The sequence below is a fragment of the Talpa occidentalis genome, unplaced genomic scaffold (genome assembly GCF_014898055.3).
Source record: "Talpa occidentalis isolate TD23 unplaced genomic scaffold, MPIMG_talOcc4v2.1 talOcc4.7, whole genome shotgun sequence".
Taxonomy (NCBI): domain Eukaryota; kingdom Metazoa; phylum Chordata; class Mammalia; order Eulipotyphla; family Talpidae; genus Talpa; species Talpa occidentalis.
Genome location: NW_023605083.1, coordinates 136107712 through 136134876, shown reverse-complemented (window position 1 = coordinate 136134876; position 27165 = coordinate 136107712). Strand labels below are relative to the sequence as shown.

Here is a 27165-nt window from a genome sequence, read left to right as displayed (position 1 = left end):
GACCGGCCCAGGCCCCAGAGCACACGCGGGCCCTGGAGGGAGGAAGGGCTCACGGGGCGGCACCCCCAGCAGCGCACAGCCGGGTGGAGAAGCCTCCTCGCTCTGGACGCCGCTTGGAGGAGACGCCGGGCCAGGGGCCTCCCCGCTCCCTCCCGCCCCCCACACCCCCGCGGGGCCCAGCGAGTCCACCCAGACCCCGCTGTCCACCACAGCGCCCGCCGCAGCAGCTCCGAAGGTCGGGCTTTCTCAGAAAAGGGGAGACGTCCGGCCACTGGCACCGAGGCGGGACAGTGGCTGAGCTGGCCGCGGGGGCTGGGTCTGACTGCGGGGTGGGGTGGGGTGGGGTGGGGTGGGGTGAGGTGGGGTCCCTTGCCCCCCTCCCACATGGGCTCCGCCCCCGCCAGCGGTCACTCTTTCGGGGGCAGTGGGCACAGGGGGACCCTAGAGTCCGTCCAAGGCCGTGTCCGCCACCCCCCACCTGTGTCTGGCCCTGCGACACCCCATCTGCACGCCCTGCCCTATGGCACCCCTGGCCGCCCTGGCCAGGCAAACCCCCCAACAGCACTGCCCTCCACCAGCCCCCGCGCCCCCCCCTCGTTTCAGGGGGGCGCGGCTCCTTTGTGCTCCAGCCTCGACCCCATCCCCCCTCCCGGGCCGAGGCCGTGGCCGCTGGGGGGGCGCGTTGCGGGGCTCCGGCAGGCGTGTGCGCCCAACGCCGGGCCGGGCCGACCTGCGGGGAGCCCGCGCGGCCCCTAAGGGAGGACCGGCAGCGGGGAGAAGGGGCGCAGCGGGGCGCACCGACGACCCCCGAGGCTGTCCGGCTGGGCCCCTCCCGGCCGCCGCAGCCGCAACCCCGCCGCGGGCAGGAGCCACGCCGTCCCGGCTGCCTGCTCGCTCGTCCTCGTCCTCGGAGTGGGCGTCGGGCGCCCGCCCCCCCCCCCCCCCCCCGCGCCCGGCCCCGTCCCCCCCCCACCCCCACCCCCCCGGCGCTGACCGAGGCCGCGCGGAGGAATCGCCCCAGTCGGCCTTGGCGCCCCCGAGGGCTGCGGGCGCACTGCCCAGCAGGCGCTGCCCAGCTCGGGCCAGGCCGCCCCCCCCCCGCCCCCCGCCCCCCGCCCCCCGCCGCGCTCGGCCCGGTGCTCTGGCCTCTCCGGTTCTCCCGGCGTGGGGCCCGGGGACGGCGCCCAGGCGCACCCGACGGCAAACCGGGGTGGCCAGGAGCCCCCACCACCAGGCGCCCAGGTGTGCCCAGGTGTGCTGTGCGCGGGCAGCCCCCCCAGGGACGCCAGGCTGGAGCCCAACACCCGCTGGCAGGGGACGCGCAGCCAAGGGCCCTTCACCGCGCGGGGACACCACGGAGCGCAGATGCCAGTGGGCAGCGGGCTGTGGCCCTGCGCCCGCCCGCCCCCCGCGCCGCGGCCCCCGCGCCGGCGGCCCCCACGCCGCGGCCCCCCGCGCCGCCCGCCCCCACGCCGCCGGCCCCCACGCCGCGGCCCCCCGCGCCGCCCGCCCCCACGCCGCCCGCCCCCCGCGCCACCGGCCCCCAGCCACCCCCCTGCCGTCTCCCAGCCGGCCGCGCCTGTCACCACTGAGGAGCCGCGCGGGCGCGTGGTCACCGCCAGGCCTCCCGCCGGGCATCTCCGCGGGCTGCCACCCCAGGGCGCCTCGGGACTCGCGCCGCGCCGCCGGGCGTCACGGGGCCGTGCACCGGCGGGCGGGGCCTGGGCCACGCGCGTCCCCAGGGTCCACCCGGGGGCCGTGCAGCGGCTGCCCTCCCGGGCACGCCCTCCCGGACCTGGGACCGCCGTCTGGGGGGGGCGGCTGGTCCCTGCGGGGCCTGCTCCCGCGCCCAGCCCTGCTGCTGCCGCCCCTGCGCTGACCGGGGCCGGCCCGGAGGAGCCGTCGGGTCCTTTCCGTCGGGTCGGGGCGAGGAGGGCGGTCCCGGCGAGGGGGACGCTCGGCCGAGGCGGGGGACCCAGCGCGGGCGGCCGGGGCCGGAGAGAAGGGGCGGCCGCTTCCCCCCAAGCCTGCGCCGGACCGCGCCCTCCGCGGGGCACCCCCCCCCCCGCGCCCGGCCTCCCTCGCCCAGGGCGCTGGGCACCCGCGGGCGGACCCCGCGCCCCGAGGCCGTGTCCCCCCAGCCCGCGGCCACCGCTGCGGCCACGGGGTCGGGGCCGGGAAGGGCCGCGGAGCGCGCGGAGTCCGCGGGCGGGAAGGCGCCGGCCCGGGCTGCGCGGGAGACGCGCCCGGAAGGCTGTGGGGTCCCGGGGACCCCAACTCGCGCGCCGGCCCGCGGCCCCGCCCCGCCCGGCCCCGCCCCGCCCGCCCGCGGCCCCGCCCCGCCCGCCCGCGGCCCCGCCCCCCCCGGGCCCCGCCCCGCCCCGCCGCCGGAGCCTCGGCCCCGCCCCTCGGGCGACGCGCCCCGCCCCGCCGCGTTGCTAGGGGAAGTGACGTCACAGCGCGATGGCGGCGGCTCCTTCAGGCCGCTGAGGGGGAATTTAGGCCCGGAAGATCCGAGTCCATCCGCGGCGGGGAGAGGGCGAGCGGGGCCGGCGGGGGCCGGAGCAGGGGCGGCGGCGCTCGGACTGTCCCATCCGCCCCGTATTGAGGCGCTGGGAGCGGCGGGGCGGCCGGAAAGCGATGGTGAAAGCGGGGCCGTGAGGGGGGCGGAGCCGGCAGCCGGACCCGCAGTAGCGGCCGCCGCGGCGCCGCCTCCCCGAGCGCAGACCCAGGAAGCGGCCGGGCGGGCAGGAGCGAGCCGGGCCGCGCCGCCGCCGCCATGGAGCTCAGAGTCGGGAACAGGTACCGGCTGGGCCGGAAGATCGGCAGCGGCTCCTTCGGAGACATCTACCTCGGTGAGGCGCCCCCGCGGGGACCCCGCCCGCCCCGGCCCCCCGCACCCCCGGCCCCCCCCGGCCACCCCCCGGCTCCCCGACCCCCCGGCCTCTCCAGCCCCCCGGCCTGCCCGACCCCCCCGGCCCTCCAGCCCCCCGGCCCCCTCCCCGGCCGCCTGCGCGAGCGGCCCGCCCGCCGGGTCCCGGGGAAGGGCCGGGGGGCGCCCCCGCCGCCCGGTGGGTGCGGTCGAGGCGCGTTGGGGTGTCGGCACGGCGGGGGGCGCCCCGGGGCCGTGCCGGGTGGGGGGCGGGCCGCGGGGCCCCGGGCCCGTCTCGGGCCGGGTCTGACCCCCGTGCCCCCGCGGCGGACCCGAGCCGGGCGCTGCCAGGCCCCGCCGCCGGCCCGGCCGCCTCCCCCGGAGCCGCAGGTGGACGCGCCCCCCGTGCGCCCCCCTGGCGCCCCGGCCCGCGCCCTCCCGCAAGCCTGGCCCCGCGGCCCCCGCCCTCGCCGCGCCGGCCCCGGACTCGGCGCCGCGGACATTCGGCAGGACCCGCCCCGCCCGCCCGGAGCCGCCGCCCCTCGGAGCGACCTCGCCCCCGGCCCGCCTCCGCCGCCCGCCCCGGGGTTTGACCCGGAGCCCCGGCCTCTCCCGAGAGCGGCGGGTGCGGCCCGGGGGCGGGGGCCGGGCTGGGGAGCGCCGCCCTCCGCGGGGGCTGCTCCGTCCCTCCGGCGGGCCTGCGCCCTGTGGCCGGTCCGCCTGCCCCACGGGTGTCGGGTGCCCGCGGTCCTTGGCCGCGTCCCGCGCCGACCGTCAGGCTCTGCTCTGTGGCCGCCGCGGGGCAGGGCGCCAGCCCCCGCCTGGGGGTGCTGGTCCTGTGGCCCAGCCGGGAGGGTGAGTCACGCTCTGGGTGGCACGCGGGCCCAGGGGCCAGGCCGTCGCGGGGCCACGAAGTCGCTTCGCATCGCGGATCCGCCCGCCCGGGCAGAGGGCGCCCGGGGCTGGCAGCCTGGGGGCAGGCGTGGCTCCCGGCCTCACCTCGGCGGCTGGTTCCAGTCCAGGTTGGCAGGAGGCGGCCGTCCCTGCTCCTCCGGGCAGGCTGGGCGGACGGCAGGCAGCGGTCCGCGGCTCTGGCGCTCGCCGGCCTTACCCCTGGGAGCCGCGAGCCGCTGTGCTCGGCAGCGCGTCCATCTGGCGGCTCCGGGGCGGGACTGTCCCTCCCGGCGCCTGCCCGTCCCGCTGGCGGGCGGCTGAGTCAGCGGCTCCGGCCGGGCCCTGCGCCAGGCTACAGCGCCCTGCGGGAGGGACCCCGGCCCTGTCGGGGCCCCCGAGCGCCTTCCCGCTGCTGGGTGCGGGGCTCTGCCTCTGGCCGCGGCCCAGCGCGGGCCTTGCGGGCTGCGCGAGGAGTGGGGTCGCCCCTTGCTGGGGTGACCCGGAGGTGGATGTTTGCAGAAGCGGACTCTGGTTTGTCTCTGAACCACCGCTGGCGACTCAGCGGCAGGTGGGCGGGCGGCAGCTCTGACGGGGCTGGAGAAGCGCCCGGCGTCCTGTCCCAGGAAGGGTGTCGCTCAGCCTGGTCGAGGGGCCTCGCGCTGCCTCCCGCCACCCCCGCGTGTGGTGCTCGGAAGTGCCCCGGCCAGGGCGGCGGGTCGTGTTCTCCACACTGGGCTTGTGAGGCCTGCGATGGCGGCGTGGCAACCCCACGGGGATGACTTGGGAACCCAGGGGTCACCCTGCTGCTCCCCTGCGGCCTGGCCTCGGCGGGTGATGGTCACCTCACCCGCAGGGACGGGATGGTCAGACACGAGAGCTGGGGACTGGCGAGGCTGCGCCAGGGAGACCTCTCCCTGCCCGCCAGATGCTCCTCCTTAAAAAGTGAAAATGAGGGTGATTTCCCCGGGTTTGGAGCCACTGGCGCCCCCTTTGGGCAGAGCACAGGCCCTGCTGGTGCCCAGGAGAGCCACGTTCACTGCTTCTGGCCGCCCCGGCGCTCACCTGCGGTTCCCCTCTCGCCCAGGTACGGACATCGCTGCCGGAGAAGAAGTCGCCATCAAGCTGGAGTGTGTCAAGACCAAACACCCCCAGCTCCACATCGAGAGCAAGATCTACAAGATGATGCAGGGAGGAGGTAGGCTCTTGGCCGCCGGGGCCACGCGTGCGGTGGGTCCCTGGCACTGGAGCGGAACTTCCTGCTTCTGGGATGCTCCCTCGCGTCGTGTCGCTCGCTGCCTGCAGGCTGGAGCTGCCGCTGAGCCCTTCCAGCTCCACCGCTTTTCCTGGGGCTGAGGCCAGCCCTGATGTCGAAGAGCCCGGCTCTAGCCCGGCCTTGGGGTTCTGGGGGACTCAGAGTGGTCTGGCTCACGGAGTAGGAGAGCTTCACTGGAGACCCGCCGTGCCGTGCGGCGTCTGGGGGCCTAGGGTTTCATGCCTGAGGCGCGGCCGTGCTGCCCTCCTGGACGCCCGCCGGGCCACGTCGCTTCCATGGGGTGCGCTTCATGGCAGCAGGAGGCCTGCGCCAGGCTTTCTGGTCTCTGCTCCACAACGGCGATTTAACCCGTGCCCTGCTAGAGGCCGGGCTCCCTCTTCATGGACCGCGGAGCAACAGGTTCTGTGCGGAGCCGCATGTCCGGGGCTGTCCTGTCTGGGTCTCGATGGGCCGAAGGAGCGGACGCTCCCGGCTGGGGACAGGTTGGCAGGGCCTAGCCCTCGGACGCCCTCAGCAGAGCTCCAGCTTCTCGAGGTATGGCCTGGTGTTGTGGTTGAGCCAATGCTCCCGTCTCAAAAACCCTGTTGGATTTTAGGGACCAGCATCTCTATGAGAACTCGCAAGCTGGGCACCCCAGGGCAGCAGGAGGGAAACCCGCTGAAGGTAGCCAGGGTGGGACCTGGTTCCGCAGACAGGGACCCCAAGCTGACGAAGGGCTTTCCAGTACGCAGGGCTGCCCAGCTGGGCCGTGGGCAGTGCCATCCCATCATCGAGGCCAGCACAAGGCCCTTGGGGCAGAGCCACGGCCCGCATGAGGCTGTGCTTAGACATGTGAGGAAGCGCCGGCTCCTTTTGCTTATGGTCGTTCTCCGGGGTTTTTAAGCCCCAGGATTCCAGAAGGGGACCCCCATCTGGCTGCTCCCTGGCCAGGCGCCTCGGGGTTGACCGCCGACTCAGTATGCCCCGGGCAGGTCAGCATCTGCAGCGCTCTCTTTGGAGACCCATGTCTGGTAGAGCAGGAGATGAGGTCCGGTAGCGTCTGCGGACGCGCCCTGACAGGCGGAGCGGGAGGAGACTTCGTGAGGGCGGCGCCGTGCTGGCCAGACGGGGCCCGGGCGGCCCTCTTGCGGGTCCAACACAGCCTCTGCAAGCGCCGTGTCAGGAATCGGGACGCAGATGTGAGTCGGCCGCCCGGGGTCAATGTCCGCCCCAGAAGTTTGCACCTGCCGGGCCCGGCTGGGCTTTTGGGCGAACGTCTGAAATGGTAGAAATCCGGGGAGGCAGCTGCGTTTCTGACAGGTGGGGCCGGGGGCAAGTGACGTCCGGGCAGGATCCGGAAGCGGTGTGAGCGGCTCGTCCCAAGTCAGCCTCCCCGCGGCAGCCTCCGCCCTGGCGAGCCCTCAGAGAGGTGTGTGGCGGCTCGCGTCTGGCCAGGGCTGGTGGGCACCTGCGGAGCAGGGCGAGCGGGACCTGTGATGGCGAGGGTGGACGCCAGCCCTGCCACGGGCCCCGCGTCCCGGACCTGCTGGCCGGCTCCCGCCTTCCTGGTCAGACATGCGGTGTCTTTAGCACAAGGTGGGTTGGTTGTTTTTGCTCTGAGATTTATTTACGCATCCAAGAACTGGGGTGCGGGCCAGAGGTGGGGGGTGCGAGGACTCCCCAGAGACAGTGGGGAGCAGAGCAGGCGGATCCACTGCTGAGGGGGTCAGCAGGGAGACAGGAGAGGTCTGCCGCACCTTGTGGGTCACTGCCCGGCCGGGGTCGAGCTCAGGCGGCAGCGGCTGGTGATAGCTTCACAGTGGGGAGACTGATCCCTGCGCCCCCAGGGAGGCCCCTCTGGATGCGTTTTACAAGCCAGAGGTCACGAAATCTGTGGGGCTCATGTCCATGGTGAGCCCTTGCCGCAGGCCAGGGCGGCCCGGGTGGTTCCCAGGCGCTGCCTGCCTCGCCTGTGCCCTGTCCTCCCCGCCCACGGGAAGCTTGCTGCTAAGAGTCAAGGACCTGGTCGGAGATGCTTGCGTGTGAGATTGGCATGCAGGGTGCCCGTGCCACGAGGGTGGAGCCCTGGAGAAAGGCCCGCGCAGGCGTGTGTGCTGGGCCCCACGTTACCCCGAAACGCCGCGCTGTCAAAATGAAAAGTGCTGATCGGGCCCCAGCCGTGGGTCAGCACCTTTGACCTCCACGAAGGGGGCTCGTCGGGCTCGGCGCTGCGGGGCACGGGCTGGCCTCCGGCTCGACCGGGCAGAGATGGAGCCAGGCTGGGCATGTTCCTGCTGGGTCACCGCGCGGGCCACGCGGGTGGTGGGCACGGGGTTCCCCGCTAAGAGGCCTGCCGAGCCCCAGGTGCCTTTGGCGGGAGACGAGGCAGGAGCTGCCGCAGCGGGTTCGTGTCTCCCGGAGGCTCCGTCTGCCGCATGAAGCTGCCGGCTCTGGGCACAGAACCCGGGGTCGCTCCCTAGGCGCCGGCAGCTTTGGGGCCCCGCGGGCCGGCAGCGCCCTCTCCCCGCGCGGGCCGCGTTGCCCTCTCTCCCTCTCCTGTGACGAGAGGCTCGCCCGCGGGCACGGGCTTCCGGGGACGGGCTCTCGTCCGGGCCCCGACTCCGTTTTCTGCCTTTGCTTTAACCTCCGCTGGCCGGAGGCCGGGCCCGACTCGTGCCTCCTGCTGCCGTCTCCCCGGCGCCCGTTAGGCCCAGTCCGGGTGCCTCCCGCTGCGCGGCCGCGGGGCGCCAGGCTGGGTCGTCCGTCTGCGGCTTTCCCTGTCGGGGGCACGCCTGACCCTCCCGACTCTCAGGGAAGGTCTGGCCGCAGCCCGGCCCTGCTGCTCGGGGGGCGCTGGGTACGGGTGGGCAGGAGGAACCGGCCGCCTCCGGCCGCCTCCGTCCTCGCGCAGCCCCGGAACGCCGGAGGGGCGGGGCGCTTGGCTCTCCCGGCTCCCGGCTTTCATCTCGCCCGGTCTCCGTGCGTCTCTCCTGCAGCCTCACGGGGCCGAGGAGTATCCCCGGGGGTCGTCTCGGGACCGGCCTCCCCACCTGGGCGCTGCTCGTCCTGCCGAGACCGTGGCCCTTCCTCCGGCGGGTCGTTTACCTGCCCGTCTGGCGGCTTCCCTTGCTCGGCCTCTTCCCGTGGGGGCTGGTGCTCCGCCTGGCAGGAGCCCGGCCTGGGCGCGAGACGGGGCTGTCTGTTCTGGAGACCGACTGTGAGCGTGAGCCGGGGAGGCCCGGACTGGGCGTCCAGCGCGGGCGTCTCCGGCGGGCCCTCCTGCGGGGGCTGCGGGATCCGACACCTTCTGCTTCCCGCGCGGGTGCCCGAGTTCGGGCTGGCGCGGCGCGGCGCATGTAGGTGACTGAGCGGCCTCTGGGGGGCAGGGGCTGTGCTGCTGCTGTGCGGCCCGGCGTGACTTGGGGGCGCACCTGGCCGGGGGGGTGGGGCGAGGGGCCAACGGCGGCCGCCGGGGAGAAGCCGCACGCCGGGAGGGGGGCCGCAGGTGATGGCGCGAGCGGGAGCCACGGCGTGTTCGTGGCGTCCGCCTGGGTCCCGTTGTCAGGCGCTCGAGGGCCTGACCGGTGTCCCCCACAGTGGGCATCCCCACCATCCGGTGGTGCGGGGCGGAGGGCGACTACAACGTCATGGTGATGGAGCTGCTGGGCCCCAGCCTGGAGGACCTCTTCAACTTCTGCTCCCGCAAGTTCAGCCTCAAGACCGTCCTGCTGCTGGCCGACCAGATGGTGAGCGGCCGCGCGGCGCCGGGGCCCTTGGGAATCGGCCTCCGGGCCCAGAGGGCCGGCCCGTCAGAGCAGGCTCCGTTGGGTCTGGGCTGCGGCGGGCGCGGGCCTCTTGGCCCCGGCCTCACTCAGGCGCGTCTCCACCGCAGATCAGCCGCATCGAGTACATCCACTCGAAGAACTTCATCCACCGGGACGTGAAGCCCGACAACTTCCTCATGGGGCTGGGCAAGAAGGGCAACCTGGTGTACATCATCGACTTCGGGCTGGCCAAGAAGTACCGGGACGCCCGCACCCACCAGCACATCCCCTACCGGGAGAACAAGAACCTCACGGGCACGGCGCGGTACGCCTCCATCAACACGCACCTCGGCATCGGTGAGCGCGCGCCCGGCCCGGGTCTCAGGCGGGGCGGCCCTGGGGCCTCTCCCGGGAGCAGCCGCCCTGACCCGGCCTCCCTCTCTGCAGAGCAGTCCCGCAGGGACGACCTGGAGTCGCTGGGCTACGTGCTCATGTACTTCAACCTGGGCTCCCTGCCGTGGCAGGGCCTCAAGGCCGCCACCAAGCGCCAGAAGTACGAGCGCATCAGCGAGAAGAAGATGTCGACGCCCATCGAGGTCCTCTGCAAAGGCTACCCCTGTGCGTGTCCCGGTGGGCGGGGCCTCCCTGCGGACGCCAGAGGGGGTGGGGGGCTCCGGGGGCCTCGTGCCCGGCCGACCCTTGGTGGCCACGGGCTCGGCAGGAGCGGCGGGCCGGCCGGGCCGCTGGTGAGTGCGCGCGGCTTGCTCCACAGCCGAGTTCGCCACGTACCTCAATTTCTGCCGGTCCCTGCGCTTCGACGACAAGCCGGACTACTCGTACCTGCGGCAGCTGTTTAGGAACCTCTTCCACCGCCAGGGCTTCTCCTACGACTACGTGTTCGACTGGAACATGCTCAAGTTTGTGAGTCCGCCCCGCCCCGCCCCCCGCGCCCTGCACCCTGGGGTGCTGGCATGCTCGCTGTCTGCTTTGGGGGAAAGGTCGTTTCCCGAGACTCAGTGCTCTGCGCGCGGAGGTCCTAGACACCCTCCGTGTCCCTGCCCTCCAGGCATCGCCCAGAGCTCCTGCTGCCGGGCCCTGTGCCCTCTGCCATGCACACTCGCGCTGCACAGTTACCCTAAGAACAGACACGGTCCTTTCAGGGTGACGGGATCTGGCGGGGACTCAGCTCCTTCTCAGGCACTGCACAGCAGGACCCCCGGGTCCCTCAGGACTGCCCTGGCGGTGGTGCCGGAGACTGAGGCTGCCCCTCGGCCAGAGCAGCACCCAGGCCCGCTGCCCCGCAGCCCTGCTCTGCGCCTTGCCCTGGGAGCTTTGGGCCAGCGGTGGGGGGGTGGGGGGGTGCTGCTCATGCCTGTGGCCCTGGAGGGCTGTGGAGGTGCCCACACCCGATGCCCCGGGTCTGGCGGGCCTCGCTGGAACACAGGCACTGCCGTCCTGGGGTGGCCCCGACTGTCCAGGTCAGACCCACCTCTACCCCCGGAACCGGTCCCTGTGGTGTCCGGGGAGGCACCCCAGCCGGGCAGCATTGGGCTCAGGGCGGCCCCTCTGCCGCAGGGGCCGAGGCCAACCGTCCTGTCCAGCAGCCAAGAGTGGGGACGGGTTCTCCACGCCCCCTGCAGCTGTCCCACCCTCTCCACAGGGAGCCAGCCGGGCAGCCGACGATGCTGAGCGGGAGCGCCGGGACCGGGAGGAGCGGCTGAGACACTCCCGCAACCCCGCCCCCCGCGGGCTGCCTTCCACGGCCTCGGGCCGGCTGAGGGGCACACAGGACGCGGCTCCGCCCACTCCCCTCACCCCTACCTCACACACAGGTGAGTGCCCCGGGGCCCCAGCACACCCCGAGCATATGGTGGGCGGCCCTGGACGCCCCTTTCCTAGGGCTGGGTCCTGTGCGGCGCGTTCCTCCAGAGCCCCCCTTGGTGGCCGCCCCCCGGCCAGCCGCATGTCCTGGGGCTCCCGGGCCAGCCAGCCGAGGCCTCACCAGCGCCCGTCCCGTCCCAGCCAACACCTCCCCGCGGCCCGTGTCCGGCGTGGAGCGCGAGCGGAAGGTGAGCATGCGGCTGCACCGCGGCGCCCCCGTCAACGTGTCCTCGTCTGACCTCACAGGCCGGCAGGACGCCTCCCGCATGTCCACCTCGCAGGTGCGTGGGCCGGGGGGGTCGCCGTGTCCCTCTGTGTCTGCTCTGCCGGGGTCGGGATGGCTGCGGGCGCGGCCGAGGGCAGCGGTGCGTGGGCTGCTCCCTTGTCCGAGCTGACCGGCGCTCGCTCCCTGTCGCGGCCTCGCTGCGGCGTGCTCTGGCAGTCACTGCCCAGTGCCGCCCCTGGGCCCAAGGCCTAGTCTTCCGCGCCCCCGTGGTGCATCTGTGCCTGTGGAAATGGGCTCAGCCCAGCGGCTGCGTTCGCGCGCCCCCCCCCCCCCCCCCCGCCGCCCCCTCGGCAGGACACTCTTCGCACATGCTGACCTCCCCGGACTGCACTCAGGGTGCCTTGGGCACGATCCCCATGGGGGTGCCTGCCCTACCGCGCCGGCGTCCTGACTGTCCCTGGGCATCTGCCAGGCGGCGTTCTGGGAGTAGGCCAGCCTTCCCCGGCTGGACTGCTGCTCACTGCTGCCCGCGGTTCCCGTGCCGGGCCAGGCATGGGAGGAGTGGTTGGTCAGGAAGCCACAGGTCCGTGCAGGCGCCCGGGCTCGGCCCTGGGCATCCAAGGGCTGCTCCCAACTTTTTCTGTGTTTCTGGTGGGGGCAGCTTGCGTTCGGGGGCGACCTGGTGCCAGACCGAAGGTGCACCCCCTACGGCGAGGTCAGTCTCCATGGCACCTGTCCTGGCCTCTCCCCACTGAAGGAAGGGGCCATCTGGTCAGCGGGCCCAGCACTGAGGCCCTGGACGCGTCGGGGGAGACCTCGTGAGCGTGGCCTTGTCTAGCCCGGGCGTCTGCGTGTGGGGACTCGGGCGGGACGGGCTGGGCTGGCTTTCGGGAGAGGAGGCGTCTGCCAGGTGGGGCCATGGGGGAGGGGGGCTGGTCCCGCGGGCTGGGCAGTCGGGTCTCCTGAGGGGCGGGCTCTGGTGTCCCGCAGGGCACCTGCTCCGGTCCCTGGTCCTGCGGGGAATCTCCTAGAACTCCTCGTGCCGCAGCCTTTCCGGCCTGTGGCGAGAGGCTGAGACCCAGGCGAGGGGCTTCTATGGCGCCCCGCACTGCCACGGCAGCCCCAGTTCACACTCGCCGCAAGGGGCCTCTGGCGTAGGGTGTCCGCGGACTTGGAGGCCGGCGCGGCCCTTCCCGGTGGCCGCTGTGTCCTCGAGGGGAGCGAGGTGCGGCCCTGCCCTGGCTGTCGCTGCTCTCGGGGGTCTCGCCCCCAGCCGGTCGCCGCTGCTCCGCGGGCCGGCACCTCCGGCAGACAGCGGGGCTGAGGGTGTCACTGGGTGGACCTGCTCTCCCCATCTCCGTGCTGTGATGCTGCTCGGGTACCCAGCGCTGGCTCTTGTGCCCCCCAAAGGGGCGGCAGCAGCTCCTGCTCTTGTCACAAGGGATGTGTCCCGTCCCCAAGTCGCAGAGGTGGCCATTCCCTCTCCTGCCCAGGCGGCGGGCGAGGCCTCGGTGGAGCCGCGTCGGTGCGGAGAGCCCCTGGGCACAGGGGAGCCACTCGGGGCCTCGCTGCAGACCCTCCGCAGAGCGACTAGGCTGGGTCCCCAGCGGCTCCCAGCCTCCCCTGCGGTGCTGGCGGCCGGCCGGGCAACGAGGAGGCACCTCTGGAGGCAAAAGGGCCGCCGTGCGGCCGACCCGTTAGCCTGACGACAGCTGTCTCTTCCCACCTCAGAATAGCATTCCTTTCGAGCACCACGGCAAGTAGCGGCACGTCTCCCGTCAGAAGGCGGCACCGGTGAGTGTGCTCTGAGGGTCCGGCAGACAGCCGCCCGGCCGGGGAGCTGACCAGCTGCCGCCTGGGTGCGGGCCGTGGGCTTGCATGCCAGCGCCTGCGGCTTCAGCGCAGCTGCGGTCAGTGGCCCGGCCCGGGAGAGCTGTCCACAGGAGCCCCAGACGGGGGTGGCCGGTCACACCACTGCCTCCTGCCGTCTCCCTGCGTGGCCACGCCTGGTGGCCACTCCACGCTCCGCTCCGGGGATGCTGGCGGTGGCCGCCGCCCTGGCTTGGCCGTCTCTCTCGTTGGTTCTGTGTTGCTTCTCTTGCGAGTTGGGTCTCTGCCCGCGTCTCGTCCGCGCAGCTGTCGTCTGTACTAACCGCCGCACCGCACCTGCCTCCGCGGCGCGCTCGGGCCTCGTGGGACGGCTCTTCCCGTCGTGCCCGAGGGCGTCCAGCGCCCGCACGGGCCAGGCCCCGTCTTCAAAGCAGGTCGCCTTCCGGAAGGCCCGGCTCCGGTCTGCGCGTCCTCGAGCTGCCGCGCAGCCCGCCTGCATGCCTCTCCCGCCGCTGTCCCTGTCCTGCTGAGCGCTGTCCGGCCACCGCGGGCCCTGCGGAGCAGCCGGGGGCGCGCGTGTCCGGAGCGGAGCTGGGCGGCCGCCGTGGTGTGTGTCCAAGCCCGCCGGCCTGCTGGCCTCACGCTGACCTTGTCCTGTGCTTTGGCTCCGACAGATTCCCGGTCGGGCGGCGTCCAGCGGTCTCCAGCCCGTGGTGCACCGGTGAGACGCTCGTGTGCTGAAGGGCAGACATGCATGGCTGACTCCTCTGTTACAATGGCTTTGCTAGTGGCTCGCCCCGTAGCGCTCCAGGCACACCCAGCGACGCCCGCGGGCCACACACAAACTAGACGCCAGACTCCGCGCCCGCCCTGGGCTGGAAGAGCCGGGGGCGCGAGACACAGAGCCCGAGGCCAGCCACGCCTCTCGCCCCGGGTTGGCCGCCGCCCGCGAGGCCCCGCGACCACCGCCTTCGACTCGTTAAGACAGTTTTGTATCATTTTGCTAAAAATTACTGGCTTAAATCTGTGTAAAGAAATCTTTTTATTGTTTCTCTCTCGTCTGTCACGGTCTGAGAAGAGGCGTTGACCCGAGCGGCCAGGCCGGGCCTGCGCGGTGGCCGAGGCTCTGCTGGGCCCCTCCGTCCCCGGCCGGCTGGGCAGCGAGTGGCCGCAGCGGTGCTTCAGGAGCTGCTGTGTCGGGGCGGAGGCCCCGGGCACGTGAGGTGCTGGTCTTGCGTCGCCCTGATGCCTTTGAGCCGGGAGAGTTGTGGACAGGCTGAGTCTCCTCACCCGCGCACGTCAGCTCTTCGTCTGCGTCGAAACCCGGGACGCGCCTCGCTCGGCACCGGCGGCCTGGGAGCCTCTGGAGTGGCCCGGGCACCTGTGGCCCCACGGAGGCCGAGAAGTGGGGCGGGGCCCAGCATGGCCAGAAAGACCCTCTGGGGCCGTGTGCCGGGAGCCCCCTGCGGCCTGGCCTGGGGCCGGCGCCCCCGCCACCCTGCTTGCGGACGCAGTCCTGGGGTGTCCTGCCTGGCCACCAAGCTGGCCGTGAGCCCGGTGGGGGCCCGGCCCACGGTGGCTCCAGGCCCCTCTGCCTCGGGCCCGGGGACGGCGTGGCCCCATCACACTGCAGGTCGCGTAGCTAGAGTGTCTGTGTCAGCCGTGTCGGCGTGTCGGCACGCGTGTAACCACTGTGTCTGTGTACTTGACGGCGTGTAAATAATAAACTCCCAAGGACTCCGCCCTGCCCGCCTCCGGTCTTCATTTTCCCTGTGGGCAGCGCCCGCGGGCTTTCCTGGCCAGTGGGTGGCTCCCGTGGCAGGCAGGGCTGAGGGACCTGGCCGCGGCCACCTGCCCTGGCGTCTGCATCGTGCCTCGGCCTCGGGTTCCCCTCCCCGGAGATCCGGGGGCCTGGGTGGGGAGGAAGGACCCGGGCCACACCAAGGAGCCTCCCCCGGTGGGCAGGACTGGCCTTCCGGGGGCAGGGCCCGCGGCCGCGCCCTGAGCTGACCTCTGGCCTCGGCCCCCCCCCCCCTGCTGGGGACGTGCTCATGGTGACCCTCGCCCACGTGTGCCATCTGCCTGTGTGGGTCGGGCCTCCCGCTCGCAGGCAGTGCAGGGCGGTCCTGGGTCGGCGCCCAACGTCTTCCAGGGCCCGTTCCTTCTCCCCTTGCCGCGGGACCCCGGGGGCACCTTCCAGAGTCCCTCACAGCCGCAGAGGGGACGGTAGTCGGCTGCCTCCTGCGCCCGGTACGAGCCAGAGCTGCCCGGGCCCTGCCGGCCCTCGCGCCGGAGCCCCCTCCAGTGCCCAGCTGGGCCTCCCCTTGCCGCCCCGCTCCCCCTGGGCAGGCCCCTGCCGCCCCCCTCGGCATCGTGTCCCGGAGCCTGGGGTGGCGTGCACAGGAGGGCGTGCTCCGGCCGGCAGGGGCCAGGGGGCTGACCCTGACCTGCCTCACAGCCAGTCCAGAGCGAGGCGGCCTCTCGGCCCTCCCAGCCCAGGGCAGCTGGTCGGCGGCAGCCGTCAGGCTCCATAAGAGAAGGGAACTGGAGCGCGTGGGCCCGGGAGCTGCCCGGTCCCCGCAGCGAGCCGGCCACAGGCCCCGGGTGGGGCACGCCCAGCCCGAGAGCAGGGCCCGCCGCCTCCCGCGGGCAGCCAGCAGGGGCGGGGAGGGGCTGGGGCTGCGCAGGCGCAGGCGCCGGCCCCGGGTGAGTCTCGCTTGCTTTTCCTTGCAGAGGAGCAGGGACGTGGCGTCTCTCCGGCTGCACACGGCCCGCCAGGGCACCCGCTGCCGCCCCCAGCGCCCACGACGCACCACCTACTGAGGCGCCGGCGGCCCCCGACGGGCGCTGGCCACGCGGGCCGCGCTGGCCACAAGGGCAGGTGGGTGTGAGGGCTGGGCGAGGAGGTCGGGGCAGACACCCGCGGGCGCTGGCCCCGGCCCCAGGGCGGCAGCTCCCGCACGGCCCTGCCCGCACCCCAGCCCCGCGGCGCGCAGGGCAGCCCGAGGACGCTCACGCTCCTCCCACACGCAGGTTTATTCCAGGCCGCGTTGGAGGGGGAGCCGCCAGGACTCGCGGCGGGCTGGGCCCAGGGCGGGACGCAGCGCAGGCCGGCGGGCCGGCCCCCGCTGATTAAAGTCGCGTTGTCTGCCAAGCCTGGTCTCTGGTCCTTGAGCCTCGGGCGCCTCCCGGCCGCTCCTCCTGCCGGCCCGGCACGGCGCCCCTGCCGGGTCGCCCCGGCCCTGCCGCCTCCGTGGGCTGCGGCGCCGCGGCGGCCTCACACACTGGTCTCGGGGGCCCGGGCCTCGGCCCCCCGTTTTTCTCAGGCTCTGCCTTCAGGAAGCGCTCCACTTCCCGCGAGTCCCGCTCCGGCTCCGGGGGCTGGCGGTGCGCCTGCTGCCCCGCCTCCGCCTCCGCCACGGGCCCCGCGCCCACGCAGAAGTGGCTGCCCAGCACCAGCACCAGCGAGGCCGCCACCACCTCGGCGCCCGCCAGGATGAACACGTACTGGTAGACGTGGGTGGCGTCCAGGAGCTTGCCTGCAAGGGGGGCTCGTCAGGGCCCGCAGGAGCCTCCCGGGACAGTGAGGACTGGGGCGCCCGCGCCCCCACCCTCGAGGGGGCAGGGAGAGAGCTGAGGCACAGCCTGCGGGTTTGGGGATTCGGGGCCCCAGGCCCAGCCCGAGACCCAGACCCGACTCTCAGAGAAGCTGGGCCAGGCCAGGGCAGCGGCCAGATCCACCCTGGGTCCCATCAGCCTTCAAACAGGCCGCCCGGCTGCCCGCTGGGCAGAGGCTGCCAACCTGGCGATGGGCAGGGGCGTCCCCGCCAGCTGGGCCCGCCCCAGGGAGGACAGGCGCCCGCCCCGCACTCACCTCCGGATGGGGGGCCGATGAGCACGGCCACGGCCTCCAGCAGCAGCACCAGCCCGATGGCGCTGGGGAACTTGTGGGTGCCCACGATGGCCATGAGCACCTCAAACTGCAGGGCACCCACCATGCCGTAGGAGATGCCGAAGAAGACGCAGAAGACCACCAGGCCGCCGTAGTCGCGGGCCGTGGAGCCCGTGAGGTCGGTGAAGCCGTTGAAGAACATGGCGAAGGCGAAGAGGTAGACGGAGTAGGGCCGCACCCGCTCGAGCCCCGCCAGCGCGCCCGCCGCCGGCCGGGCGAAGATGTCGATGAGGCCCAGCACGGTGAGCAGGAAGGCCGCCTGCGTGTCGGGCACGCCCATGTCCTTGGCGTAGCTCACCACGAACACGGGCGGCACGAAGAGCCCCAGCACCATGACGGAGGCGGCCAGCGCGTAGACCACGAAGCCGCGGTCCCGCAGGACGCTCAGGTCCAGCAGCCGCCGGGGCGGGCGACGAGACCCGGGTGCCGAGCCGGGGGGTGCCGAGCCGGGGGGCGCCTCCAGGGGCCGCATGAGGGCCGCGCACACGCAGCAGTTGAGCAGCAGCCCGCCCAGGACCAGGAAGCCGCCACGCCAGCCGTAGTGGTCCTGCAGCAGCTGGCCCAGGGGGGACAGGGCACACAGGAACACCGGGCTGCCCGCCGCCGCCAGCCCGTTGGCCAGGGGCCGCCGGCGGCTGAAGTAGCGGTTGAGCATGATGAGCGAGGGCTGGAAGTTGAGCGCCAGCCCCAGGCCTGCGGTGGGAGGGTGGCGGTGAGGCCGGCGGGCCCAGGCGCCTCCGACCCGCAGGGAGCCCGCCCTGCCCGGGGCCCCGCTCACCGGTCAGCACCCCGGCGGTGAGGTAGAGCTGGACGACGCTCCCGCAGAAGGAGGCGGCCACCATGCCCAGGGACGCCAGCAGGCCGCCCACCAGCATGACGGGCCGGCAGCCGAAGCGGTTCACGCACACGCTGCAGAGCGGGCCTGCGGGGAGCGGAGGATGATGCCGCCCGCGCCGCCCGGGCCAGCCCCGCCGCGCCCGGCCCCCGCCCGCCCTGCCCCGCGCCGCGCTCCCCGGACAGGGAGGGACGGCTTCCAGGCTGCGGCCCGGCGGGGCTGCCCCCGCGACGGCGCTCAGCTCACCCGTGCCGTACAGCATGGCCAGCAGGATGGAGGACACCCAGGCCGTGTCGCTGTAGCCGATGCCGAACTCGCGCATGAGCTCCTTGAAGAAGACGCTGACCGCCTTGGGGAAGGCGTAGGAGAAGCCGGTGACGACGAAGCAGCCCAGGAGCACGGCCCAGCCCCAGCCTCCGTCGGGGGCCCTGACCCCGGGCGGGCCCTCGTCCACCACGGCGCCGCCCATGGCAGCAGGGCCGGTCCTGTGTCCCTGGAAGACGGCGGGGGCGGGTGTCGGCTGCGTGCGGACAGGGACGCCCCTCCCTGCGCCCTCGCCCGCGGCTGCTGGCCGGGCCCCCTGCCCCCCCCAGGCCTCACCCTCACGGTCTAAAGGGCAGTGGCTTTTTTGGGCTCAGCTGGTACTCGGGTTACCGCCCCAGGAGGGCAGCCCTGGAGGACCAGCGGCACCCCCGCGCCTCCCCCCAACCCCACCCCCGCCCGGCCAGGTGGGGAAGCAGCCCCCATCCTGCGCCGCTTGAGCCTGGGGGGCAGCAGAGCAGCCCCCTGGAGGCAGGTGCCACCTTCCCGGGAGGGGCCGGGCTCCACCATCCCGGCTGGTCTGTGGCCGGAGCGGCCAGGGGCCAGCGACCCCCGCGGGTGCTGACCACACCCCCCAGCCAGAGGTCAGTGGGGGCTGGGCACGCCTCACGGGACAGAAGCCTCGTGCCAGGTGCAGGCAGGTGCCCACTGGAGCCCCGTCCCCCACCGCCGGCATCAGAGGCCTGGCCTGTGAGTCTGCTGGAGTCCCCTGCCGCCCGCCGCCCCTCCTCCCGGGCCCCCTGTAGAGGCCCGCACCCCCCTGGAGAGTGGAGATGGCCCCGGCCCCTCCCCTCCAGCTGGGGACTGGGGGCTCTGCTGGCGCCATGACAGGGCCGCCGGCTGCGGTGGCGCGTCCTCCAGCCGCGCCCTGGCTCCTGCCCCCGCACCCCAGCCCTACCTCTGACCGCGCGGCCCGGAGGAGCAGGCTCTAGGGTCCCCGAGGAACTGGAGGCTTGAAAACAAAAGGGGCTGCAGGAACCCTGTGGGCCACGGCCACAGCCTGGGCCTGGGTGGGGGCGCTTCGGGACTCCATCCTGGCAGGGCCCGGAGGGCGTGCCCGAATGCCCAGCAGCGGGAGCCCAACCCCGGGCCTGGGGAGTGGCCGCCCTGGACGCACCAGCCACGCTGCCCTCGGGGGCCCTCCCAGGAGGCTTCTGGGATCCTCCGGAGGCAGGCACTGGCCACCGGTGGGGCATGGGGCTCCCCGAGCTGCTTCCCCCCGGGGGCCCAGCACAGTCCCCACTCCCACCCCCAGGACCCAGAGGTGCTGCTAACCCCAGCCGGGTGCCAGCCAGAGAAGTGGCCCCGGCATGCCCGGCCCCACCGGGCGTCGCGAGAAAGGGGTCTCTAGTTTGGGGCAAAGGAGCGTCCCCCGTCGGGCCGCGCACGGGGGACGGGGGCAGGCACACCCCCACCTTGGAGAGGCTGCGGTGCGCGGCTCCCTCCGCTGGCTGAGGTTCGGGGAGCCCCGCGGCTGGCGGCGAGGGCGTGCTGGCACCTCTGGGCACCGCCCGGCACTGGCCTCTGGTGACACCTGCCTGGCCGGGCCGCGAGCCAGGCGCCCCGCCCGGACAGGCGCCCCGGGGCAGGGAAAGCCGATCTCCCGGGAGGCTCCCACGCCGGCCTGCCGGCTGCCCCTCGGGTCCCGCGGCCCCCAAGGGCTGCGGCCTGCCTGGGCCAGGGCGCTTGTCCGGACAGCCCGCCCCCTTCCTGCCGGCCGCGGGGCGCCCCAGGGGCTCCCCAGGCCGCCCTCCAGCGTGGCCGCCGGACTCGGGCCTGCAGCCTCCGGAGGCCGCGCCCAGCTCCGGGAGCCCCGCCCGGCCGGGGGCGCCCCCGCCCCCCACCGGCCGCAGGTGCCATGGGCCCTGCGGGAGACGGGCCTGGGGGCGCAGGTGGGCAGGGCGCGGCCCTGGGGGAGGGGCGGCCGCGGGGGAAGGGGGAGCGGGAGGGGGAGGCAGGACGCGGCCCGCCCGCCGCCCGCCAGCCCCGCCCGCCAGCCCGGCCGGGACGTGGGGGACGTGACCGCGGGGAGGCGCCGCCGACTGGCCCGGAGCGCGCGCCCCGCGGGCCGGTGGGCAGCGCAGCCCCGGACCTGCCCCGCGGACCCGCCCCCGCCGGGGCCCAGTCGGCCGGGCCCCGGGGCACCCCCGGACCCCGCGGCGCGCCCGGGCGGCCTCTCCGCGCGCCTCGGCGCCCCCCGCCCGCCGGGTCGCTGGGCCCCGCCACGGGACCCCTCGCCGCCCGCCGCCCCCGCGCGCAGCCCGGGACCCGGAGCCTCGGCGCCCGCGCCCCGGACCCGGCGGGCACGACCCCACGCGGGGCTGCCCGGGCCCCGCCGCCCCGCGCCCCCCGGCTCCCGCGCGCTCCGGCCGGTCAGCCGAGGCCCGAGCCCGCCGGGCCGGGGGCGGGCGAGGCCGAGCCCAGCGGACTCTCGAGGTCCGGGCGGCGCGGGGCGCCCCGCAGGCTCGGCGCTCGGGGAGGAGCGAGGGGACCCGGGCACCGCCCCGCGCCGGCCGGCGGCACGTGCGCCCCGCGCCCCAGGACGGCCCGGCCCGCGGGGGCCTCGGGGCGGGGGGCCGGACCTCCCGGGCACCGGCCGCGCCTACCTGCCGCGCCGGCCGCCGCGCGCCTCTGAGCCCCGCGCGGCGCTGGCCCGGCCCCCGGCGCCCGCCCCGCCCCGCCCCGCCCCGCCCCGGCCCCCCGCGCCCGCCCCGCCCCGCCCCGCCCCGGCCCCGCCCCGCCCCGCCGCGCCCCCCAGCCCCCGACCCCGGGCCGACCCGCCCGGGCCGGGCCCCCGACCTGCGCCCCTCGCCGCCCCGCGCCCGCCTCGGCCGGGACCCGCGGACCCCCTCCCGGCGCCGGGAACCTGCGCCCCGTCCAACCTCAGCTGCTCCGGGCGGCGAGGCGGCCTCTGGGGCGGGCGCGCCCCGGCTCCCGGGCGAGGCCCCCCCACTTCCGTTTCCCCGCCGGCCGCAGGCAGAGGGCGAGCGGCCCCGCCGCCCCAGGGCGCCCCGCAACCGCAGCCGCCGGCCGGCCCGCCAGGCGCTGGCCCCTCCGCCCCACAACGCGGAAACGCTGGGCCCGGCGCACCCCTGGGTGGCGGCCGTCCTCGGGGACCACAGGAGCCCCCCCACCCCGGGGACCTGGACCAGACGCCCGAGGTCGGGGGAGGCGGAGGCCTGGGAGCCCAGGATGGGGAGGGGGCAGAGGGCACGGCGGGGAGCCCAGCAAAGGGGGTGGGCCCGAGCCCAGGCCCCCCAGGCCCCAGGCCTCCCCTCTTCTCTGGCCAGAGGCGGCCCCCACCAGCCGGCGGCGGGGTCCACCCTCCCCCACACGCTGAGGACGCCCTCGGGTGCCCTGAGCGCCGGCCGGAGCCCCACAGGGCGGCCGGGCCACCGAGGACAGACCCCCACGGCTGCCCCCCCTCTCGCTCCGGGACAGGAGGTCCTGCCGCCCGGCCCACCCTCTGGCGGCGCCCGCCTGTGTGTGGCTGTGGGGGCACGGGCTGAGCCAGGCACCGGGATGGGGGGCAGAGAGGCAGAGGGACCCCCACCTGGCGGGGCTTCCTGTGGGGTGTGGGCGCCACAGGCGCCCGCCTGCCTGCCCAGAGTCCCTCTGCCACTGCCGGAGCCGCACCCCTCCGGGGCCTGGAGCCGCCCCACACCCCCAGGGAGAAGCTCCCAGCGGCCATGGGGGAGCCACGGTCACGGGCTGCGGCTGCTGCGCTCTCCCAGCCCCCCCAGGAGGCCCCCACCCCACCCTGGGGCCTCAGGGGCACCTGGGGTTCGGCCCTCACCCCCTCCGACGGAAAGGGACCCCGTGACCTCAGCTGTGCTCCAGGAGCCCAGTGGGGGACAGACCCCTGACCAGGACCCGCAGGCCTCCCTGGGAGCGAGTGCCCAGCCCTCCTGGCTGCCCGCCGCGGCCGCGGGGCTCCCCGCCCCCCCCACCCGCCAGGGGCCGGGGTGGCAAGGCCCAGCCCAGCAGGCCCTGCAGGGCCCAGACCCTGGTCTGCGAGGACCCGGGGCCCCCCAAGGCGCTGCCCAGTGCTTGGGCCTGCAGAGGGCATCCTCCCGAGGGGCTGGGCGCCTTCCAGCAGGCTCTGGACGCAGTGGGTGCCCTTCCAGGGCGGGGCTGGGGTGCAGGCCTCCCCGCCCTGCCTCCCCACCCGTGGCCCTTCTCTGAAAGGGAAAGGGGTGAGGCTGCCCAGCAGGCAGGGACCCCTGAGCTCGCCAGGCCCCGTCTGGGCCTCCTGGCCATCGCAGCTGCCATGCCCGGTCCCCGCAGAGAGCGGGCCGGGCCGGGCCGGGCCTCAGGACGGACATATCCCTGTCCACGCGGGGTGGGCACCAGGTCCCTCCACGTCCGAGGACGGCCGGGAAGCTGGAGGCTGAGGGTCGCCGTGCGGCGCCCGGGAGGGCGGCCCCGCAGGCTGCGCTGCCCGGCCCCGCCCTGCCCCGGCCCGCGCCTGGGCCTGCGTGAGAGGACGCGGGAGGGCGGCCCGCGGGGCGAGGGGGCCGCATGCAAAGTCCATGCAAAGCGGCCGCTGGGCCTGGCCAGCTCCTGAGGGCTCGTCCCCGCCCGAGCCGGCGGTGTCCGGGCCTGTCTGCCCGCGCAGCCCCCCGCTGCCGCCCCCCGCTGCCGCCCGGGCGCCCCTCTCTTTCCACTTTCTTATCTTTTCTGACGTGTGCGCTTTGGGGCAGCGCTGGAGCCCCGGTGCCCCCATCACTCGCCCAGCGGCCCCGCGCCCCGCTGGTGCCAGGCGCCCTCTGGGCTTCCTCAGACCTTTGTCCCTTCCACCTCGAGTGTTCACGCCGCGGGCCGCAGGGGCCTGGACGGGCCTCGGCGGCTGCGACATGCTGCAGGGCTGAGCCCGCCACGTCCCCACCGGCCACGGGCTTCCTGTTTCGCCACGGCCTCGCCGCCACCCGCGCCTGCCATTTCTGAAAACTGGAAGTCACCTCGCGGCGGGGGGCGGGGGGGTGCGGCGGGGAGGGGCAGGGGCAGCGCCAGCTCCGGGGGTTCGGCATGCGCCCCACGACCAGGGATGAGGCCCCTCCGGGGTGCTCTTGGGCTTCCCGGGCCGGGCCCGTCTCTAACTGGCCGCGGCCCCTCCGCCCACCCGCTGCGCCCCGCGGTGCTGGGTCCAGGAGCCGCCGCTGGGGCTGGGTGGGGTCGGGCCTGGAGGAGCCCGGACCGCGCTGAGGCTGCCGGCTCCGAGGGGCCCGTCCATCCTGGGGGCCGCCAGCCTCCCGGCCCCGCTCAGTCTTTGGCCTGGAGGGCGGACGGCGAGGGGCCCTGAGGGCTGGGCTCCCGTCCCCCCTGCTGCCCCCGGGCCCCTGCCTGGCCGCCCTCCGCCTGGGCTCCGCCGCCTGCCTGGCCCCTAGCCGCGGCGGGGGGAGGTGTCAGGGCCCCCCGGGGAGTCCATCTGGGAATGGGGTGGGGCAGGGATGGGGGCGCGGGGCGCTTCGCCCTGTCCACTGCCGGAGCCCTCAGCTGCCCCCGCTCCTTGGCCTAGTCCTGGCCGCCCCCTCCACTGGCCTCGGCGCCAGCATCCGCGCTGCCCGTCACCGTCCCAGAGGCCCCGCCCCGGCACGGGCAGACATCTCTGGCGCGCGCCTCGCCCACCTCGCTCTGCAGGCCCCGCGACCTCAGTGCCACGTCGCGACGGGCCTCTGGCAGGGACGCAAGGAGGACCCCCTTGACGGGCCACCTGGCACCGGGGCGCCGGCCTGGGGAGTCCTCCTGAGGCCTGGGGAGGGCGCCCACCTCACAGGGCAGCGTGGCGGCGAGGGTGGCAGCCGGGCCTTGGCCAGTCTCCAGGCCTTGGCCACCCGGCTTCCGGGCAGCAAGGCCACGGTGTGCCAAGCTCCCAGGACGGGGTCCGCCCCAACCCCCCACGCTTCCCACCCCTTCCTGGCCAGCACAGAGGGGCGGCCGGAGGGCAGTGGGTCCCTGCCGGGGCCCAGCACCTCGCAGGAACACCGGCTGGAGGTCAGGGGCCACCCCAACTCTGGGGCCGCCCTGGCTGCCGGCCCTTTACTTTCCCTGGCGGGGCGGGCCTCGCGCCTCTGCGGTCACAGTGTGGACACGCCCGGCCCCATCGGCTCCACCCGCACGGCTGGGTGGCGGCAAGGCAGGCGGGTGCTGTGCCCTGGAGGGGAGCCCGGCCCTTGACCCCAGGCCCCCCCTCCGGCCAACCCACGGCCCCTTCCTGACGGGGGTGCGAGTTCGCTGCCAGCCCGGCCTGCTGCTCTGTTCTTGGGGGTCAGGGGCCACCCAGGGCCAGGCACCCCGAGGGCAGGTGAAGGGCAGTGCCCACTAGCCCCCCATACACCCCTTCCCCAGGAGCCCACCGGCCGGACGCTGACAGCCACAGCGCCAGTGCCCCGGGTTCCCAGCCGGGCGGGGCTCACCCAACGCGCTCGGCGGGCCGGAGCCTTGCAGCAGGCCGGACGCTGTCCCCAGCGGCCCCCCAGTGGCACCTTGTGCCCAGGCCGCCGCCTCTGGGGAGACAGGAGCAGGGATCGGAGCTGAGGACCGGGCTGCGCAGGGCGGCCCAGAATCGGAAGACAGAGCTGGGGGCTTCAGCGTCCCAAGACGGGTATTTTCTTTTTTTTTTTTTTAAGATTTATTTATTTATTTACACAAGCGCTGGGCACAGTCAGAAGCGCGGGAGGGTGAGAGGATCCACCAGAGCCAGAGCGGGGAGCAGAGCAGGCAGAAGGACCGAAGGACACTGCTGAGGGGAGCAGCGGGCAAGGCAGGAGAGGTCTGCGCGCCCTGTGGGACCCGCGCCCGGTGGCCGGGGAGCAGCCGGGGATCGAACCGGCGCTGCAGAGGCCGCGGGCAGCTTCGCACCCCAGCTCTCAGCCGCTGCGCCACCGGGGAGGCCCGGGACAGGTATTTTCTAAGGGGGGCTCCTACGGGGTCCCACTAAAGGAGTCTTTTTAGCAGGCTTGCCCGGGGGCTGGCCCTCAGCACCGCCGGGCAGTCTGTCAGCCACGTCCACTCGCAAACGGCGGCACTGTGGGCTTGGGGCTTGTGGGGCTCATTTTCAGTCCAGTTTGGTCTGTGATTTTTTTTTACATACAAGAGCTGGGGTGCAGGCCAGAGGTGCAGGGGGGAGAGGACTCCCCAGAGACAGAGTGGGGAGCAGAACAGGCGGATCCACTGAGCCACAGGGCTGAGGGGGCAGCGGGGAGATAAGGGAGGTCTGCCCCGGGGGCCACTCCCTGGCCGGGATGGCTCAGGCCGTGGGTGCCAGCCCGAGACTGACAGGGAGGCCCCGTCTCTGTGATTTTGAACCCCGAAGGCCTTGGCTCCGTGACAACTGCTGTTTGGGGCGGCTGGGGGCTGGGGGGCAAGGGAAGTGGTCCGGGGCTTGGGGGACAGGGGGCGACCTTCAGCACCGCTACCCCTTGGGAAGGGCCAGCAGCTGGACGCTCTGGGGGCACCAAGCCCAGGGAGCGCCCAGCAGCCTGCCCAGGGGCACCCCTCGCAGACAAGGCTCTAGCTCAGGCTCCGCCTTGTCTGGATTTGGTGTTTTCTGGCACCTGATGAAAACGGGGAACACGCCGCAGATTTCTGAAGGGACACCCAGCTCGGTTGTTGGGCGCAAGGGGGTTACCAGCCCGGGGCTCTCCCCGCGCCCCGCTCTCCCCGCGCCCCGCTCTCCCGGCTCCCGGCTCTCCCCGCGCCCCGCTCTCCCCGCGCCCCGGCTCTCCCCGCGCCCCGGTTCTCGGGGCCCCGTTGGGGGCGTGGCGCCCCCGGTCTCGACCGCGGCCCGCGCTCCCCGCGGAATCGGGCAGACGCCGGGGCGAGGCCGCGCGGGCGGGCGGACCCCAGGACCTGACCCCAGGGGGGTCCCGAGAAAGCTGCCCCGCGGGGCGCGCCCGCCCCCCGCGGGCCCCCCCGCGCCCCCCGCGCCCCCCGTCCCCGGCGCGCCTGTCCCGACGACTGGGCGAAGCCGGGCTGAGGGGGGCCTGCGCTCACGGGCCCGGGGCCCCCTCCCCGGCGGCGCACCCCGCTGTCGGCGAGCCCGACACCCCACGGCCCCGGCGCCCCCGGGGCCCGGAACCCGGCGCCGGACTCGCGTTTCCGGCCGGCGGAACCCGAGCGCTGCACCGGACGCGGGTCGCCATGGCAACGGGCGCCCGGCGTTCCCGGGAGCGCGCGCCTCGGGTGAGCGGCCGGCGGGGCGCGGCGGGGCGCGGCGGGGCGCGGGGGGGGCGGGTGGCGGGGCGCGGGGGGCGCGGGCGGGGCGACCCGAGGCCGGTTCCTGCGCGAGGCCGCGGGCCTGGCGCGTCCCCCGAGCGCGCGCGAGCGCGGGGGCACCTGCTGCGGCTCGGGCCGCGGGGCTCCCGCACCCCGCCGCCGTGGGTGGGCGGCCGCGTGTCCCGCGCGTGTCCCCAGCTCGGCCGCGCCCCCCGCCGGCTCCAGCGCAGGCCTGCGGGCAGCGTGCCGCGGGGGCGCGGGGGGCGGGGGGCCCGCCATGGGTCCCTGAGCCGTCGCCAGCCGGGCCTGCGGGCCCCGCCCCCTCGGGACCCTGCGGGGTGCCCCGCCCCGGCCTCCGCGCCCCGCCAGGCGCCGCCTGCTTGTCCCCCGCGCGCGCGCTCGGCCCAGGGGCCCAGTGCGCGGCGGGCACGTGGCGGGGCGCCCCTCCCGCTTGGGGTGCAGCGCAGCGTTGGGGGAGCCTGGGCAGTCCCAGCTGAGAGAAACCCTCAGCAGCTCAAGAAGTGGGCGTGGGCGCTGGCTCCACGGGGTGACGCGCTGGGTGAAGGCCCTGGTCCTCCCGGGCGCGCCCCCACACTGTCCCCCGCGGCCCCTGCGCCCACACTGTCCCCCGCGGCCCCTGCGCCCACACTGTCCCCCGCGGCCCCTGCGCCCACACTGTCCCCCACGGCCCTGCCCCCACACTGTCCCCCGCCGCCCCTGCGCCCACACTGTCCCCCGCGGCCCTGCCCCCACACTGTCCCCCGCCGCCCCTGCCCCCACACTGTCCCCCGCGGCCCTGCCCCCACACTGTCCCCCGCGGCCCCTGCCCCCACACTGTCCCCCGCGGCCCTGCCCCCACACTGTCCCCCGCGGCCCTGCCCCCACACTGTCCCCCGCGGCCCCTGCCCCCACACTGTCCCCCGCCGCCCCTGCCCCCACACTGTCCCCCGCGGCCCTGCCCCCACACTGTCCCCCGCGGCCCCTGCCCCCACACTGTCCCCCGCGGCCCTGCCCCACACTGTCCCCCACGGCCCTGCCCCCACACTGTCCCCCACGGCCCCTGCCCCCACACTGTCCCCCGCGGCCCTGCCCCCACACTGTCCCCCACGGCCCTGCCCCCA

The 27165-nt window shown here is 75.2% G+C and overlaps 2 protein-coding genes across 4 annotated transcripts; one reads left to right on the top strand and one right to left on the bottom strand.

The window, feature by feature from the left end:
• The first annotated feature begins 2454 nt into the window (after positions 1-2454).
• CSNK1D (casein kinase 1 delta) lies at positions 2455-15568 on the top strand. 3 transcript variants are annotated; one of them, XM_037493460.2, is made up of 10 exons: positions 2461-2855; positions 4851-4961; positions 8616-8764; positions 8911-9139; positions 9230-9400; positions 9555-9703; positions 10443-10614; positions 10805-10944; positions 12621-12683; positions 13394-13433. In XM_037493460.2, exons 1-9 carry the CDS (start codon positions 2780-2782, stop codon positions 12651-12653), a joined length of 1230 nt encoding a protein of 409 aa, XP_037349357.1. In that variant the 5' UTR covers positions 2461-2779; the 3' UTR covers positions 12654-12683; positions 13394-13433. The 3 variants fall into 3 exon arrangements, with proteins under 3 accessions (XP_037349356.1, XP_037349357.1, XP_037349355.1); XM_037493459.2 differs by lacking the exon at positions 12621-12683 and having other exon boundaries at positions 2455-2855; positions 13394-14487; XM_037493458.1 differs by lacking the exons at positions 12621-12683; positions 13394-13433 and adding an exon at positions 15453-15568 and having other exon boundaries at positions 2719-2855.
• A 283-nt stretch (positions 15569-15851) lies between these two features.
• On the bottom strand, positions 15852-17975 carry SLC16A3 (solute carrier family 16 member 3). The gene is made up of 4 exons (XM_037493369.1): positions 17753-17975; positions 17450-17593; positions 16594-17364; positions 15852-16258 (listed from the first exon to the last, which is right to left on the bottom strand). Exons 1-4 carry the CDS (start codon positions 17973-17975, stop codon positions 15852-15854), a joined length of 1545 nt encoding a protein of 514 aa, XP_037349266.1.
• Between the last annotated feature and the right edge of the window lie 9190 nt (positions 17976-27165).